The 17,634-nt window shown below is 42.1% G+C and overlaps 1 protein-coding gene across 1 annotated transcript in view; it reads right to left on the bottom strand.

Annotated features, from left to right (window-relative positions):
* SCGN (secretagogin, EF-hand calcium binding protein) overlaps positions 1-17,634 on the bottom strand; it is a 47,121-nt gene that overhangs the window by 13,883 nt on the left and 15,604 nt on the right. Inside the window, exons 3-6 of the mRNA XM_005281422.4 lie at positions 12,824-12,916; positions 12,492-12,581; positions 10,895-10,951; positions 9,271-9,348 (exon numbers count right to left, since the gene is read on the bottom strand). Of these exons, the coding sequence (XP_005281479.1) occupies positions 9,271-9,348; positions 10,895-10,951; positions 12,492-12,581; positions 12,824-12,916 (318 nt within the window). The remainder of the gene's footprint in view (positions 1-9,270; positions 9,349-10,894; positions 10,952-12,491; positions 12,582-12,823; positions 12,917-17,634) is intronic.

Raw genomic sequence — 17,634 nt, 5'->3', positions numbered from 1 at the left:
TCTGTTGGTGTTTCCCCCTCCGCTATGCATCCTTCCCCCGTGATTCTCCTCCCTTAACCAAGCCCCACCTCCCCCCTCTGTGATCCCCCTCCCCTCGCCTAGGTCACCTTTCCCCATCTGTGATCCCCCTCTCTTATGCACACGCCTCCCAATCTCTCGCCCTGCATGCTCCCTCCTCCCATTTGTTGTTATTTCCATGCCCCCACCCCTTGCCCATGCTCGATATGCCACCCTGACTTCTCTGCTATTGCTGGTGGCAGCACTGCCTTCAGAGCTGGGTGCCAGACTAGCTGCTGCCGCTCTCTCTGCTTTGCCTTCAGAGCTGGGTGGCTAGAGAGTGGTGGCCACTACTCCTGGCAAGGCACCCAGCTCTGAAGGCAGTGCCGCTGCCAGCAGGAGCACAGGAGTAAGCGTGGCAATGCCATACCATACCACCCTTTCTTCAATGGTTGAATTTTGTGCTGGGAGGGGTGGCTACGGGAGGGTTAAGGCAAATTTTGGGGTGGCTATAGCCACTGTAAACCCTTCCCCGATCTCCCTCATCTTTTCAAATTCTACTTTGCCTATTATAGGACCAATATCCTAAATAAGATTTCCAAATACATTTAATCTTTTGTCCATTCAGGTCAACAACAACAAAAAGTCCCACCTGAAGGCCCAGGTTGTATCTTTCTGTAATAATGATTTGCACATGAAATATGGAAAACATGTACTCGATATGGAATGGCTTTCAACAAATTAGTTCAGGTACCACATCTACTAAACTAGACATAATCCCATTACTTGGACAACTGTAGCTCATGCACATCTGCAGTGTGCCGTCTCTGCATGTATTACACATCAAATGCCTGGGGATACGTTTATTAATTAAACTTGCTAATTTCAAGCATGTGTTTGATCTAATCTGATAATTGCATACACACACAAAGCATTACAGCAGGTACACCCCCATATCATGGATCTATTTGTGTACAAACACAAATGGGAGGTTTAAATAGTTGTGGGCCTGATTTTCATTTAAACCATGTTGGCAGCATAAAGATGCCTTTCAGTGGAAACAAATGAACTGTACACCCACTTTAAAGTACCTTTACATTGCCAGAGTGGTGTAAAAGAGCATTGTGTAAATGAGAATAAGGCCCAGCAGGTTTAAACAGTATTGCATTTTTATCAAAGCTCAATGAAAAATGGATTGTTGTTTGGGAAAGCTCCTTCAGGAAAGATGCTTCCTGGTGAGGTGTGCAAGTAAGTAGTTGTGCCTGAAGGGTACAGGAGTTATTTGGCCCAATTAGCTCCTGATGGGACCATTGTAGCAGATTGCCTGCTGAGAGAATTGTTTCAATTGCTAACTGCCAGAGTTCTGCAGATGAGCACAGTCCTGAACTCACTTTACAGATCACTGAGGAAAGTGTCTCAAAAGGGGCGTCAGAAGGGGAAAAGGGAACTTTATGGAATGTAGGCAGCCCTGTAACCAGTTGTCTTTGCCTACTCAGCATCTTGAGGAAGTAATGTTGTTAGCACAGGACTATCGTCATGCTGATCCCATGTGGGCAAATACCTAGGATAGAGTGGCTGATTCAGCACCTGTCCATCCAGGCAAACAGCCTGTGTCTCAAATTCTGAGAGTATACTGCCAGATGCCAGTGAATACATCTCTGTAGTACCCTAGTGGGTTCAGACACATCTGATTCCTTGTGGAAGCAGAAGTTGGTAACTGTAGGTCACCAAGACATCAGTTTTAACCTGCTGGCGGAAATTGAAGCTGTCTCTTTATGGCAGAGCCCAGTCTTTGCGTTTACAGTGGTTTTAAATCCACATCCAAACAACCAGCAGTATGTCCATGTGAACATGCAAATTACCTGGCCGACAGGAAGGAGGAAGCTTTGCCCATCGCTGACAACACAGAGCAAACAGCTGACAGGGTGCTGCTAGAAACATTTACTCCTAATGAGCAGGTAGGTTCCCTTAACCAAGGAAGCTCAAGTCTCAATCCTCCAGAAAGGGGGCCAGGAAGGACTCACCCAGAGGGTGACCCCAAGAGGGGAAGTGGGCTTTTTGCATATGCACAGCCCTGGGGTTCGGAGACAGCTCCATAAGGGGCCTGCCAGTAACTGCATCCTTACCTCACCGAACCCTAAATATCAAAGTTCCAAAGATGTGCTTGGATTAAAAATGTATACAGGACGGAACACTGTAGTAAAAGGAAAGCCAGTACCTATGTACATGCAAAGGTACAGGAAGGAATTAAAGGACACAATGGGCATTGAACAAACCAGACTATCTAAACAGAAGGTATTGTATGACAAGATACTTGTAAACGCTCATTTGTGATGAAAACTTTGATGGTAACGTTAAACCTTGTGGTGAAAAACTTGATGTTAATGTTCAGGAGCTAGTCCTCAGATGTGGCCACAAGGAGGTGCTCCAACTGTGAGTAGTAAACCCTGTGATATGGGGGTTCGCACCCTGAGCCACTAAACAACATATAAAGTGCATAAACATACTGCAGTCAGGATACATTAGTCATAAAAACAATGGTTTTCACTTCTATATGCCTTCCATCTGATGATCTTATGAACTTCACAAATATGAATGAATTAACTGGGTGTTGTGAAACTAAGTTCTTTTACATCCATTTTGCAGAGGGAAAAAGGAAGGCAAAGAGAGACTAAATAACTTGCTCAAGATCACACAGGAAGTCTGTGACAGAGCTGACAATAGAAGCAAGCCACATCTCCTGTGCTTTAAGTCTTTCCCCACCAAATTATATGGGGAGAGATTAGGGACAAAAGCCTACCCCTATTAAAGTAAATAGGAGTTTTGTCATTGACTTCAGAGGGGCTTTCACCCTAGATTCTCTCCAACCACTAATTTCCATAGAACAAATACTGTACTTCATAATTAGTTTTTATTCAGGCAAAATCCTGTTTGAATTTTTGGTCTCAGCACTCAATTAAAGCCTTTTGGTGAATCTGATGTTATCATCAGGGGGTATTCAAAAAATGAACCACAATAACTTTGCTCTGTATGTGATTATTTCAACAGCCTATGTAACTTGATTTGTAGAAGCACAAACTGGTAATGAGCTTTCCCTGCATGCAGCATTAATACATCAGGACTAACAGCTAAAGTAGTTTTGTGAACTATAAGAATGCTAAGAACAGTCAGTGCCTTTACTTACAAGGTAACTAAGGAGTGCAAGGGGCTTCTGCATAAGAATGAAAGGTTTCTGTTCGGTCTTGAAATGACTGAGTGCTATATGGTTACAGATGCAAGGATGGTGATTTCTGTGCAAGCTTAGAAAACAGATGTAAAAAGAGTCACCTGCTGCAAATGCTGATTCAATCATTAATTGGCATCGAAGCAAATCAGGTCAGGACCTTGGCATTTGGCCCATTGACAACATTATTCTAGAAAGCCTCCCTGGACTTGATTCTCCTCTGCACTGTACTCCAAGTACACCTGTGCAAAATGGGTGTAAAATGCTATCAGGTTAGAGTGGTAACAATGTACTCCCTCTCGGCACAGGTATAAGATGTAAGGCAATGGAGAATCAAGCCCAATGATGTTGTTTTATTTACAATATCTTGCTGGCTAATAAGAAATTTAAATAAAATGGTAAAAAGGATCAGAAATAAGGTGTGGGGAGGAGGCAGTGAAGAAGTACTACTAATACAGCAGGGGGGACCTAAGACAGATAAATGAGAGAGAAAGAGATGTTAACTCAAGCACAAGGTTAATTTTAGGTCTGGTTATTATTCATCCATAGACAATACCCACTAAAGTACATACATTAAGACTAGGATTCCATGCTGAGGTTCTGACAAACATATGAGCTTGAGTCTTGTGGTTTTTGTGACTTCACCAGAACCCATAAGTCCAATTGAAGCCTCATTATGTGCAGCTGGAGAGAGATTATTTCTACTATTATTTCCAATATTTTCTCTTTGTGGTGAAGCAGTAGCAGGCATCACCGCATGTGTTTTCACTGTCTTTCTCATAAGTTTAGGAAGACTGAATATTTTCAGCCTATCAGCAAAACCTCCCATTTTCTTCTCTAAACTACGGTACCTGCCTGGTCTCCCCTGGTACCCGGCTATAGTATTCCTATGGCAGGCTGCTGTTGCTAAGAGCTATGGGTAGAAAGTGCAGTGATTTGAACTCTGCCCCTGAGAATATGCCCCCCCATAATGCTTGTTCTGTGCCAACTGGAAGAACAAATTACTTCCAAACATAATTTCCCTGAATGATGGGGAATTGCAAAATGCTATGTATCTAGCTGTACGTATATGCATACATGTGTGTGAAGGCAAATATACACACACAAAAATTAAACAGGGTGAAATTCACTCCTATGCAGCCTCTAAAAAAGCCAGCCTCCACAGCACAGAAGTGCCCTTTTAGCCCTCCTGCGAATAGGAGCTTCTTTGTTAGAATAATTATACTAGAAGCCTCGCCACCATGGGCCCAGCCCTGCAAGGTACAGAGCACTGCACTTCGACTTCCCAAAGGGCCTCAATATCTCACATGATAAGCCCCACCCTCTACAATCTATGGAACAGTCCATTGGGGGTGGCCTACTCTACAGCAGAGAGGTGCAATAAGCTTTGTTTCAGCCCATAAATTGGCACAGTGATAGCAGTGGGTTGTGCTGAACTCCCATGGTCACAGGCTGCGAATTTCATCCCACAACTGCCAGTTAATCTCCCTCACTAATCCGCTGACTTGGGCTTTGTATAGGGAGGATGCTCTCACTGCATATGGTGGTTTCCACAGAACCATATAACTTAGAGATGAAAAAGACTTGTTAAATCATCTTGTTCATCTTTCTGCCAGTGAAAGATTGTGCCCTAGACTGTTCAGAACTCCCAACTGCTAGAATATAATCTCCAGTCTAATTACAAATTATTGAGCGACCATTTTCCTTGGGAAATTGTTTCACTGTCTAGTAGGCCCTACTGTTAGACATTCGTCCTGCTATTGAGCCTAAATTCTCCCTTGCTTAATTTCATCTCTTTCCTCTTCATTATATCCCTTGAACTTTGACTGTTCATTTTGGCTCAAAAGAGTGCCACCAACACTAAGAAAATAAGCATCCTGCAGTTACATCTATTTCCATCATGACTATCTCCAATGACTTTGATGCTCCTGAAGATTGTATTTTGCCTACATAACGTGCCCTATAAACACTAGTGAAAGCACTGCCCATTTTCTATCCCTGAGGGTTCACCACTTTCCATTTGTTGTTAAGCCCTGGATCACAATCAACAGTCTTTTGATGAAGGAGCAAAAAGGATGCAAAGATCATCAAGTACTGTGAAGAAATGGAATGATCTGGTAATGCATGGCTGCTAAGCAACACGCTAAATTGAAACGCATTCCTGGAGATGAGAAAAATCCACATTACCCAGGCAGGGGTGTTCAAAATGGGGAAAAGGCTCCAATTCACATTGAAAACAGATAGAGCAAAGAAACTGCCTTGGACACTGTGGGCTTGTCTACATGAACAAGTAGTTTGCAGCAAGCAGGGGAGTCATTCGACTTTATACTAATCTCCCGCAGACTAGCTGTCCATGTGAACCCTACTGACCTGTATTAACAGTTCACTAATGAGCTCTGATCTAGTCCTCTTCGAAAGAGGGCTAGCACGGGGTAGACGCACATCCCAACTTGCAGCAAACTAAACATCCATGTAGACAAGCCTTGTGTTTCACATAGATGATCTGTGTCACTTAAGGGATGGATGAATAAAGATGAGGAAGAAGAGGGGTATGTATTATGGTACGTGGAAAGTGGTGGTTAGACAGAAATAGAATTTATAAAGCAAAGCAGCGTAGAATAAACTTCAGCAAAGTTACCATGATGCCAGTGCCTATGAAAGCAATTTCCACAGTGAAAGACAAACATTCACTGCAGTCACTCTCTGGTCCATAAGATTGTCCTCCTGACCCAGAATATGTTATAAAAGTATGCAGAGGGACAAATCCTTATGACATAGGTCGCATGGCTGTAGAGGGTGGGTGGGGAGGGCTACAAGCCCTACTCCCAAATCTAATCTTTTCCATCCTAGTGCTCTGATTTTAAAATCATTTGCTTTGGAGGCAGTCTTCCAAAGACAAGCATAGTGTTCCTAATGCCCAGAGCAGTAATTAAAAGGGGCAGGGAGAGTATCTTCACTTGTTTTGTGAGGCACCTGGCCCATTTCTGGGACCTCAGAAAATAATAGCTAACTTTTGCAAAGCCTCTGATACCTTCCTTTCATCTGGGCTGCAATTAGATTAATAGGAGCAACAGTTTGCATCACTTGATCAGTCAGATACCTATCCTGTATCTTCTCTCACAAGCAAGAAGCTATAAATACCCAGCATGGGATCATAGACTGCTTCTTTTTTCATGTTGTCAAAAATAGTACACCTATCTGTATGTTCTTTATTCACTTCTTCAGAAGCACTGGGGCCCACTCATCTAGTCACTGGCTATTTGAGATGTGTGCAACCAGCCATAGGCTATATATGCCACGATGCACAGACTTTGACGTTCCTGGTGAGACTGACACATTTTTAGGTCATCACACATTTTATTGACACCATGATATTATTTATTTATTTATTTATTTTTTACTCAAGCATTTAGGACCCCAAGTGAGATTAGTGTGCCATTGTGCTAGGCACTGTACTTATTCTGGGTCTCTGCCTCAAAGACCTTACAATCTAAATAGACACAAGTGGGAGAAAAGTATAATTATTCCAATTTTACAGTCAGGGAATTGAGGCACAGAGAAATTAAGTGACTTCCTCATGGAAGTCTGTGGCAGAGCCAGGAACTGAACCCCAGGTCAGTGCAGTAGCTGCAAGACCTCTCTTTCTCTCTAGATAGACAGGATGATTAATAATAATAATCACATTTTGCACTTCTATAGTACCTTTGATTTGAGGATTTCAAAAGACTTTACAAATATTAATGAATTAATCCCACTGTACTAATGTGGAATAGCTAAGGTTTATTATCTCCATTTTACAGATGGGGAAACTGAATCCTAGAATCTAGAGATTAGAGGTATACATTAGGTTAGCTAATCTCTCTTCCTGCCAGTGCAGGTTTGTTTCCTATTATTCCCTTACTAGAACTTTGTCTGGTCTAGTTTTAAATGTGCCAAAAGATAAGGCTTCCATCATTTCCCAAGGGAGTCTATTCCACACTCTAATGATTTGCCATTTTTTCTAACGTTCAGATAAAATTTCCCCTTCTGAGTTTCATCCCATTACTCCAGGTTATATTTGCTCCCTTCTAGATATTTACACCCTTCAAATATTTGTGGACTGTTACGATGTGCCCATTAGTCATAGCACAGTCAAGCTATACATAATTAATATTTTGCATCTTTCCTAGTAAATGAATCCCTCTGGCCTACTCATCTCTGAACTCCTTCCAGTTTGTCAACAGTATTATGGTAATTTGGTGCCCAGAACACGATATTCCAGATGCAGTTGCCTGAGAATCACAGAGAGGAGGATTATCACAGTGCTCTTTTGTGACACTACACCTCTGCATATACAGCCCGAAACTGCATTGGACTTTTCCCCCTGCAATATTGCATTGCAAACTCAAGTCTAATTTGCTGTTAGATAGCACCCTAAGTTCTTCTGGCATAACTGCTTTGCAGATTTCTTCCTCCTGATGCATATTTGCATTTCAGATTATGCATCTCCAGTTACACTAAAGCAGCCATTTTTCCAAGTCTGAAGCACAGAGATGTTAAATTACTTGTCCGAGGACACACAGCAAGACAGTAGAGCATCTAAGAATAGAAACCAGATAACTTCTGAGTCCCAGCCCCATGCTTGAATCACTAGACCATGTTTCTTCTCAACTGTATTACTATCTAACTGCATCTGTTGTGTTAGTAATCATATTATGTGCAATGGCAGTTGCTGTGTCTTGGGAAATTATGGGGGAAACTCATAGGAAGGGGAAATAAGTCAGAGGCTATGAGCCAACCATTCTCTACAAATTTCAAATTGCGTACTCTCAGGAGCGCCGCCAGCTTTTCTGCCACTCTATGCAGCGGAAGGCCCGCCCCGAAATGCTGCCCCTCACAGAGGTGGCGGAAGGTCCCGCTGCCGAAATACTGCCGCGGTTGCTGCCCCCCAAATTGTAGTGTCCTAGGCGACCGCCTAGGTCGCCTAATGGGTTGCGCCGGCCCTGCTTACTCTCCAACTGTTGCTCAGAGTACTCACCAGGGAAGTAAATCTTAATGGAGCCTTGCAAAAGCTATTTGCTACCAGAAATTTCTCCTGAAACGACTTTTATGCTAATTGTGGGGATTTTTTTTTCTATTTTCAAGTTTTTTTGCTATAAAATTACTTCTGTAGTCTGATTTCATCCCTTTTTGGGGAGAGTGGAAATGTACTGTCATAAGTGGACATGTGAGATTTGACGGTAAAACAAAAAGAAGTTAAATTAGTTCTTGAGTTAGATATAAATGGTCAAATTTGAAGTCATGGGTGCTTATGAATGTGTCCACAAACTGTTTATGAAAGTAGCATTAGTTGAAGCCTTTGATGGAACTCGGATGACATCTTCCACTTCATTACCGACATCAGAAATGAACTATTTTTCTCTGAGTTTGTTTCTTATGCTCTCTCTCTCTCTCTCTTACACACACACACACACACACACACACACACACACACACACACACACACACACACACACACACACACACACACACACACACCCCGCATACAATTTTCAAATGTGGGTACCTAAGTTGTTTGCATAAAACCCACATTTGTGCAGGCAAAATGGCTGATTATGTAAGCAGATGGGTACATACGTTATGCACACAACTACCTATTTTGCATATACAAATGCTTGCTTGCAGCCACAATGTTGTGGACACATCGTAACCACCAATGATTTAAAGGATTTGTGTGTTCTTTCCTGAAGATCAGGCTTAGATTAGTGAATTTCAAAATGCTGCTGCTTACCCAAAAGGCTGTTACTAGTAGGGAAGGAGCTGGAAAGCCTGTGAGGATGTGGGGTGAAGACGGGAACTAGCAGTGCATTGTGGGTTTTGAGGAACAAGAGATCTGAAAGCCTATGTGTGGGTAGGGAGAGATGGCATCTATGCAGGGAGAGGGAGCTGAGGGTTGGGTCTAGGTTGTGTAAATATGAAGGTACCTCCTTAGCTGAACTTTTGAACAAGTTTAGACAGAGTTTGATTTGTCTAAAATTCTAGTCACAATAAATAATACAATCTTTGCTTACCATTGTATCAGTGTATTCTTCCAGCTTTGCCTCAGGAATCATCTTTCTGTGCTGCAAAAAGAGATCTCCCAGGAAGTCCTATTGACAGAAAAGAATAGAGTAATAGACTTTACCCTTTGGAGTTCAAGGAATAATATTAAAAATTGAGGCCCCAATTCACCAAGTTACTTAAACACAAGCCTAACTCTGAGTACATGAGGAGTTCCATTGGCTTCAATTTAATTTAAATTTATTTGATCTTTTATTTTTTTTAGTTTATATATAGTGTTAAAATATATTTTAAAATAATCAGATTCTCCTGTAACAGACATAATGGAACCGTGAATTAGAGGATCAGCTGTATGAGGGGACAGTGGATTTTTTTAAGTGATATTTATTACACCCCAAACACTTAACTTTCTAAATAATCTTAAATCATTTTGGCCTAAACTCAACAAAGCACTTACGACCAGACTTTTAAAGGTGTTTAATCACCTAACTCCACACTTAAGCATATGTTGAAGTCCCACAGACTTCAATGGGACTTCAGCATGTGCTTAACTTTAAACATATACTCTCTCTCAGCATATGCATAGTGTGCCCAGCCATTTGATAGCATCATCATCAGCCAGGTGAAGAGCCGGTAGCCTGCGGTTGAAGTAAGCCAGCAGGCACTCGTCAAGGATGTGCAACATAGTCTGAAGTTAACCGCATCTACATCGCAGGTTGTTAGAGAAACCCATTTGAAACATCAGGGAAGTGTGAGATGAGGTCAAAGTCATCAGTACCATAACATCCTGCCATGCTGATAGCAACATAAGTTTCTTGCAAACAGATTACATCGGTACTGTGACGAGTGGCTAAGGACTAATGACTCTGTGTTGGCTGCTGACAGACCCTCAACATTAAGCTGAAGAATTCGAAGTGCCAGTCCAATGGCTCAGAAGTCAAAAGATGGCAATACATTGGAGTTACAGTCAGATGGCATGTGACCAAGATTCATTGCCGAATTTGTTGCCCAAGTGCTTTGCAGACCAATGATAGATTTCTGAACGTGTTGAAAAGTGAAGTGTTTGATTAAGTGCTTTGCTGAATCGGACCTGGGCTGGAAAGTAAAATAAATGTTGAGCTAAATCCTGCCCCCACCTTTGCAGGCACAGAAAACCATTTATTAATAGGCACAAAAGTAATCAGCTAGTTAATAAAATGGAACTGCTGTGGCTCTGTTCTGCCGGGGCTGGAGAGGGGAGGCCGGGCTAGGGACTGTGCACATTTGTAAGATATGGAGGAGTGCTCTGGTGGTTGTCTCCACAGCAGTCCAGAGGTGAGTTTGGGTGGGGGGGGAGGAAGGGATGTAAGCCCAGGGATGGGGGGAAGGAGTGGGACACAAAGGTGAGCTCAGGTGGTCCACAAATAAGAGGATCTACTGGCCAGTTCCTCACACAACCATGCAAGAGAACCACAGATCTAGCAGCTACAATTACAGCCAATGTGTTCTCTAGTGATTGATTGCTACAGAACAATTTTAAAATGCCATTTATCAAGCTCACAAAAAGGCAGTGGAATTACTAAAGCCAGTGGAAAGACTCCCATTGATTTCAGTGAGTTATAGATCAGGCCCAAAAAGAGGGATAAAATAACTTACTTTGAGCTCGCCGGCTGAAATAAATCCACTGCTATCAGCATCATATTTGCGCCAAATCTGGAGGGGAAAAATTGGTAAGACCACATTAATTTTGCACTTAATCGTCAAATAAGTTGATTATCTCATACAGCTCTAGATCAGATCTCATTCAGTTCCATAATTTGCATGTAGCCATATTATTGAGTACTTAATTCACTATGGACAAAGTAAAATTATCCACATACAGTGTTTTTTACTCTTATTTTGATGTTGACAGAACTGTGTTTAGCATGCTGTGGAAAAAAGGAATCTGCAATCAGCTATTCATTACAGACAGACAGTCTCTTTCTATAAAGGAAAAATATAATCAGACTGAGAACCTGATCAAAATTTTGTACCTAATTTGTGCACAAAGCCATCATGGTTGCATACTCACAGTGGTAATTTGCCTGGTCATTGTGTCCACAAACACCCAGTTTACATGTTAATCAAGATTATATATTCAGTTTGGAAATCAAGCCTTTGAAGTAGAGGAATATATTTAAAAATAAAGTTTTTTTTTAATAATGGCTTTTAAAAGCTCTCACTACCCTGGAGCTTTTCCTATAGGAGTAAGTCGCTCCATGTCTATGAAGGAGTCGTGCATAATTCTGTTTGGCTATTCACCCAGGTGGGGTATTTTTGTTTTTTGTGGGCAAGTAATTTTAATGAGCAAGTTTCCATATCTTTTGTTATAACCATCATCACAATAAAGGGTAAGCAAGTACATTTTGTCTGGGCTGCTCAATTTTCATGAGTGTTGCAAGGCTGACATAGTGTTTCTGCAGCAGGCAGCAATGCCAAGAATATAGGACCAAATCCTCCCCCAGATTTGTGAATCTGTTCAAAAGCTGGTAGATCAGGCCACTTGATTTCCCCAAATGTAGGGGAGCTCCTTGGGTGGTCTAGAGTTGCCATAATGGCTCTCACTCTGCTTCCTTCCTTGCCCCCCTTGTGCAGAGGTGTGGCAAGGAAAAGGAGGCATTCCAAGGGCATCCCTATACCCCAGTGCTCCCCGACTGACAGAATTGCACTGGCGGTCCACAGCCCCACACCAGGGCCACTTAGCAAATCCCTCAATCCACTCTAAATTGTGCCTTGGAACTCGACGGACATCTTCAGAATCAGGGACGAGTGCCAGTACCAAGGTGGCTCAAAACCTTCTTTGCCAATCCCCATTGATCTTTGTCCAGTGCACAAATGATAAAGCCGAGGATCTGACCCCAGCTCTCTAAAGGGTTAAACTGTTCAGTGGGTTGCTACAGAAACCTTTCATCTCTGGAGAAAATGGACATGTATCTTTAAGGAAGTCTGCAAAGTGCAAGCATCTACTATATGCATCCCCAGCCTATCTACGGTATCTCTGTCTTTTGAGCATTCCTACCAGAATGTTCACAACTTCAACAGCTAAGAAAATGAAGCCTTCAAAAATAACACTGTTTTCCTTACTGAACATGAACTTGTACAAAATTCCACAGAGGTCCAATATACTAAACTACTTTAAATAAGAGTCTGCTTATAGGTGTCATTCAGAATAATTGACAGCAACGTACAAGGGGTGAAAGCAAAAGACACGCACCCGCATAAACTCCACACTGTTGTCCAAGGGTGTTTCCCGTCGGAAAAGCAGCAGAAAGTTCTCATCCTCTGGCAAGATCATATATGCAAGCTAAAAGAGGCAGGTAAAGATTAGAGCAAATTTACATGACTAGTGACACTATGCAGCAAATAAAAGATGACCATGTTGTTTCCATGTAAATTACACTTTGAGCAAGCAGTTTGAAATTTACACACAACCTGGCTTATCTTTGTGTCCCCATTCCCTCCCCCCACCCCCCAACATCCCAATTATGCATGATCCATTTTCTAATTTCATTGTCTTTCAAAAAAAGAGATATTTTGGGAGTTTACCTCATGTATTTGTAAACGTCCATCTGCAGTGACATCGTAGGCAGACATGAATCGCTCTTTCACCCTCTGAAGCTTTTCCTCTGTTATGGCATCCTGCCGTTTGAAAAGCCACACACACACACTCAAACAGAATCATTTAGGGCACTAGAACATCTCCTGGATGAAATTTACTGTCCCAATTGTCCCATATATGAATGTTACATCATTTAGAATTCTCAGTGTAGTGCTTCTATTGGTCCATGCACAGATGCCACATAGGGTAAGTTTTAGAATGGAGCCCTATATGTAGCTCAGTGGCCCATAAACAGTATGATGGAGACTCATTTCAGGCATCTGGAGATGCCTAAATGTTTCAATGTCATTCTCCTTAGCCAGCTGGTCCCGGGGGCGGCGGGGAGTGTGTATTACAAGAGCTAGAATGTCCATTTTACTCTTGTACTTTACGGATTAGAGCAGTTTCCTGGGAAATACATCTTTGTACTTTTTTATTAGGTCATTTGGCTTAGCAGATGTTGGTGACATTGTAGCTGGCTTGTTTCATACGGCTATTACCAATGTGAATGGAGATCTAGAACTGCTCTGAAACTAAGCCCTGGAGGTATCAGTGTTTATGATATGGAATTTTAAGCATCCTGCATTCTTTGTACTTGCATGTCCAATGACTTATTCCCCTTTCAAACAATTTCTAGGTGGTGAAGGTGAGAAGTTGAGAGTTTAACTGTTTCTATGATTTGGCAGGTATTATACTGACTTGTGGCCAATTTAACCTGGCAACATTTTTGAACAACTGGTCTGGCTGGGCTGTACCACCTGTGATACTAAAGCAGCTACACCTTATTTTGGTTAGAAAAACTCAAGCAGAGATAGGGAGAAGAAATTTAGTGATGATACGCGCAGCATCCAAAAAGAAACACACCACAGCTGACAATTAGGATTTCCAAAGGAGATATCTCCAATAATTTCAGATAAATAGCACTAGCAAGGCAGTCTGAATAGAAATACCCATTTATGTCACACCTCTCTGCTTCCCCACTTGGCTAGTTCAGAGACTCATCATTACCCCTTCTCTGCCTACTGTGGGGTTCATATGCCTTCCTCTGAAGCCTTGTGGCCACTGTCAGACAGAATAGTGGTGGACCTTAGGTCTCATCCAGTATGGTAATTCCTAGGTTCTTATGACAGATAGTCCTAGAAAAGTGAGTCCTATTAAGAGAATTGCCATGACTGCATACCACTTGATTAAGGACAAAGGAATATTAAAATCAAAATTGATTGATGTAAAGAATGAATACCAATTCTGTCTCCCGCTGCTGAGGGTGATGAAGCCGGAGATACTGAGAGCTGCGGTCCAAGCACAGGAAAAGCTGAGCACATGGGGATGTCAGACCATGGGACTAGAAGCCAGGAACTCCTGAGTTCCAGTCCAAGTGTTGACACTACCTCTTTGTGGGGTCTGGGACAAGTCACTTAACCTCTCTGCTTCAGTTACCCTACATGTAAAATGGGGATCAAAACTACTTGCTTCACAGTAGTTAATGTTTATAAAGTGTTCTGAGGATGACAAATGTGGAACTTATTCTTAATTTAACTAATTATTATTGCAGCAGGTTTCCAAGGTTTAAACAAGGCAACGACCGAAGGACTTGTCATTGGGCCCTGAGTCAGCAAAATACTTAAGCATGGGCAAAATTAGCATTTACATCCACTTTTCATTGTCAGAGGTACAAGGCCGTAGAGAATCAGGCCCTCAATCTTTCATTCCGGAACAATCTATAAACTTCTTGCAGCTAACATGGTTGTGCTGTAGGCACAATGACTAAGGCTAGCACTGTACTATCACTGTTAACTCACAAGTCGATATTTTGAAAACTTGCTCCCTGCTGAAATGAATTACAGTAAGGACACCCATGCCTCGAATCTCACAAATCTTTTTGATACCATGCAGAATAATCAGTAGTCACGTGTGACCCAGGAACCTTTTGGTGCCAACTGGCAGAGGGAAAGGGGATTCATAGGATTTTAATAGGGATCCCCTGGGTCAGATATATGCATATTAAGTTCACCAAAGTGTGGCGTGTGAGGTCTCTAGTAAGAGACAATAGCCCACTAGTCACCCCAATCATTTCAAAATGTATGGATGGATAATAATTAAGGATTTGGAGATCTATGCTGGAAATTACATTTTCAAAGACTTAGAGTTAAGGCAGATTACCAAGAGATGACATGACTTCAACAGGTTCCTTTCAAACAGGAGGTAGCAGATCCTTAGCAACAAGAATGATTAAAGGTCTTGAGAACATGACCTATGAAGGAAGGCTGAAAGAACTGGGTTTGTTTAGTTTGGAGAAGAGAAGACTGAGAGGGGACATGATAGCAGTTTTCAGGTATCTAAAAGGGTGTCATGAGGAGGAGGGAGAGAACTTGTTCACCTTAGCCTCTAAGGATAGAACCAGAAACAATGGGTTTAAACTGCAGCAAGGGAGGTCTAGGTTGGACATTAGGAAAAAGTTCCTAACTGTCAGGGTGGTTAAACACTGGAACAAATTGCCTAGGGAGGTTGTGGAATCTCCGTCTCTGGAGATATTTAAGAGTAGGTTAGATAAATGTCTATCAGGGACGGTCTAGACAGTATTTGGTCCTGCCATGCGGGCAGGGGACTGGACTCGATGACCTCTCGAGGTCCCTTCCAGTCCTATAATCTATGATTCTATGATTCTGTCTGGTCATATGTGTATTGGACATTGTATGTCTCACAATGCAGGCCTATTTGCATACTGAGCCCAATACCCACTGCAATATTTACAGGAAGAAATAAACAGCAGGAGGGGATCCTGTTTACCAGTAAAGACAATGGATTGTGGGGTATTCCTTGGAGTGCAGAGGTGCAGTCTAGATTTTTCACATAGGAGAGAAGCTGACAGTGTGGCTTGTCTCATGAAAAAGGGATCATAGCCTGTGTGGCTGGAAAGTGTTGGTAATACTTTATTAGACACGAGGGTCTTGTTAATTAAGCCTAGGTTCTAGAATATGTTATGATTTGATTTTATTTATTTTCTTTCAGTACTTCTACGTGTTATCACTCAAATCTCTCTACTTCGTTGAATTAATTTCTTTGTTTTCACTATAAACTTACCTAAGTGCTGTATGTTAAGGGGAACAGTGGTCTGAGGTGTACCTGGTAAGATGGGTTGTACTATTCCTTTGGGAGCAGTGAATCTGTGAATACTTTGAGTGTCCAGTGAACAGGGGGTGGACACTCCAGGGAGACCTCAAAGGGCTCAGGGGTTGGAGTGTGCCTATCGCTAACCTGCAGAATCAGAGTGGGGCATGCATAGTCTTAGAGGGGAGTGCTTGTGTTGCCTGTGGCCAGTGGAGGTGACACAGACAAGGCTTCCTCATGCTAAGACCAGGTGGTATCAAAGTGCCTCACAGCCCTGGTACCCACGGGGAAGCATCACAATATGATGGTACCAATTTCCAGCTGGTTCAAAAGAATACTACTGTGTAGGATTTTTTCCCTTAGAACCTCTGCCACAGTCAGCAGTAGTTACTTTAGTAGAGTAACATCAGGATTTCATAGATGAGAGAATGGAACCATGATTAGATTATGGGCTTGCCTACACTTGAAGTGCTACAGTGGTGCAGGTGCACTGCTGTAGTGCTTCCATGTAGACACTTCTTATGCCAACATGGATGGATAGACAGACAAAACAAAAAAGTGGGGCACTTTTGAACAAACACAATACTGTTTTCTTTCACCTAAAAATTATAACTCTTTCTTGTGGTATTTAAATTGGCTTCCAGAGCAGAACACTTCCCAGGCGTTAGGCAAGCGTATCAGTTACTATTTTCAATAGCCTGGCAAACTACTCTGAAATTATCCTCCTCCATGCCCAGTAGGATAAGTTATTTTTGAAACTATAATCATCACGGATATTTGAAAAAATATGCTGTGGAATTCAAACTAGTGTTTTGTTATAAAAGCTTATTGTTCAACCGTATGTCAGCTTTTAACAACTTCACTGAATTTTAGCTATGTAAGAGCATTGATAATGAGAATAAAAATAGGATTTTTTACAATTAGCTATCTTATTGGCTAAATCGCTTAAAGATGCATCATTTGGAATGTATGCAAACCATAGCACCATTAGCTTTTGGTCCAGATGTTCTTCAGTCTGACAGATATTTCAAAGTTGCCCTCCCTCTCTATGCAGCACCATTCTCTTTCTTGTAATGTAAAAGGTAATAGGAGTCTATTCCTATCACTAAGCAGATCATTTTACTTCCAGAGAGCAAAGGCAGAGTCAAAAATGCACAATCTGGGTTTTCGGAGAGGTAGGCTAGAAGTGAAGTGTTTATATATCAAATTGTACAACATCAACTTCAATCTCCAGCTTTGTTCTTTAGCGCCGTACCCAACATTTGGAAAGACAGGATCTATTCTGCTGTTGATGCAGGGCAGTCAAGAGCTGCATTTCACCCCCACATAGGGGAGTAAGAAAGCATCTTATGTGGCTACCCTGGGGCTGCTACTCTCTCCACTGTGCAGGTGGATGGGGACTAGGGCAGCCATGGTCAGCTGTTGCAGCTGAGTTGTTGCAGAGGCCAAGTAAGTTGCTCCATGAAAAGACCTGAGGCAGCTTAGTTCCCATCTGAAGGAAGGGGGAAGCAGGGGTCAAACATTGACTCTAGGAAGCTTAAACAAATCTGAATCTACTCTGGGTGCTAGGTTTTGTTTTCACATCACTGCTGTAATATTGCTACAGTGAGGCAGTGAGTCTGGAAAGATGATAGTGTTAATATCACAGTAA

Source organism: Chrysemys picta, chromosome 2, assembly GCF_011386835.1.
Source record: "Chrysemys picta bellii isolate R12L10 chromosome 2, ASM1138683v2, whole genome shotgun sequence".
Classification (NCBI taxonomy): domain Eukaryota; kingdom Metazoa; phylum Chordata; order Testudines; family Emydidae; genus Chrysemys; species Chrysemys picta.
This window is presented reverse-complemented; position numbering and strand designations above follow the sequence as displayed.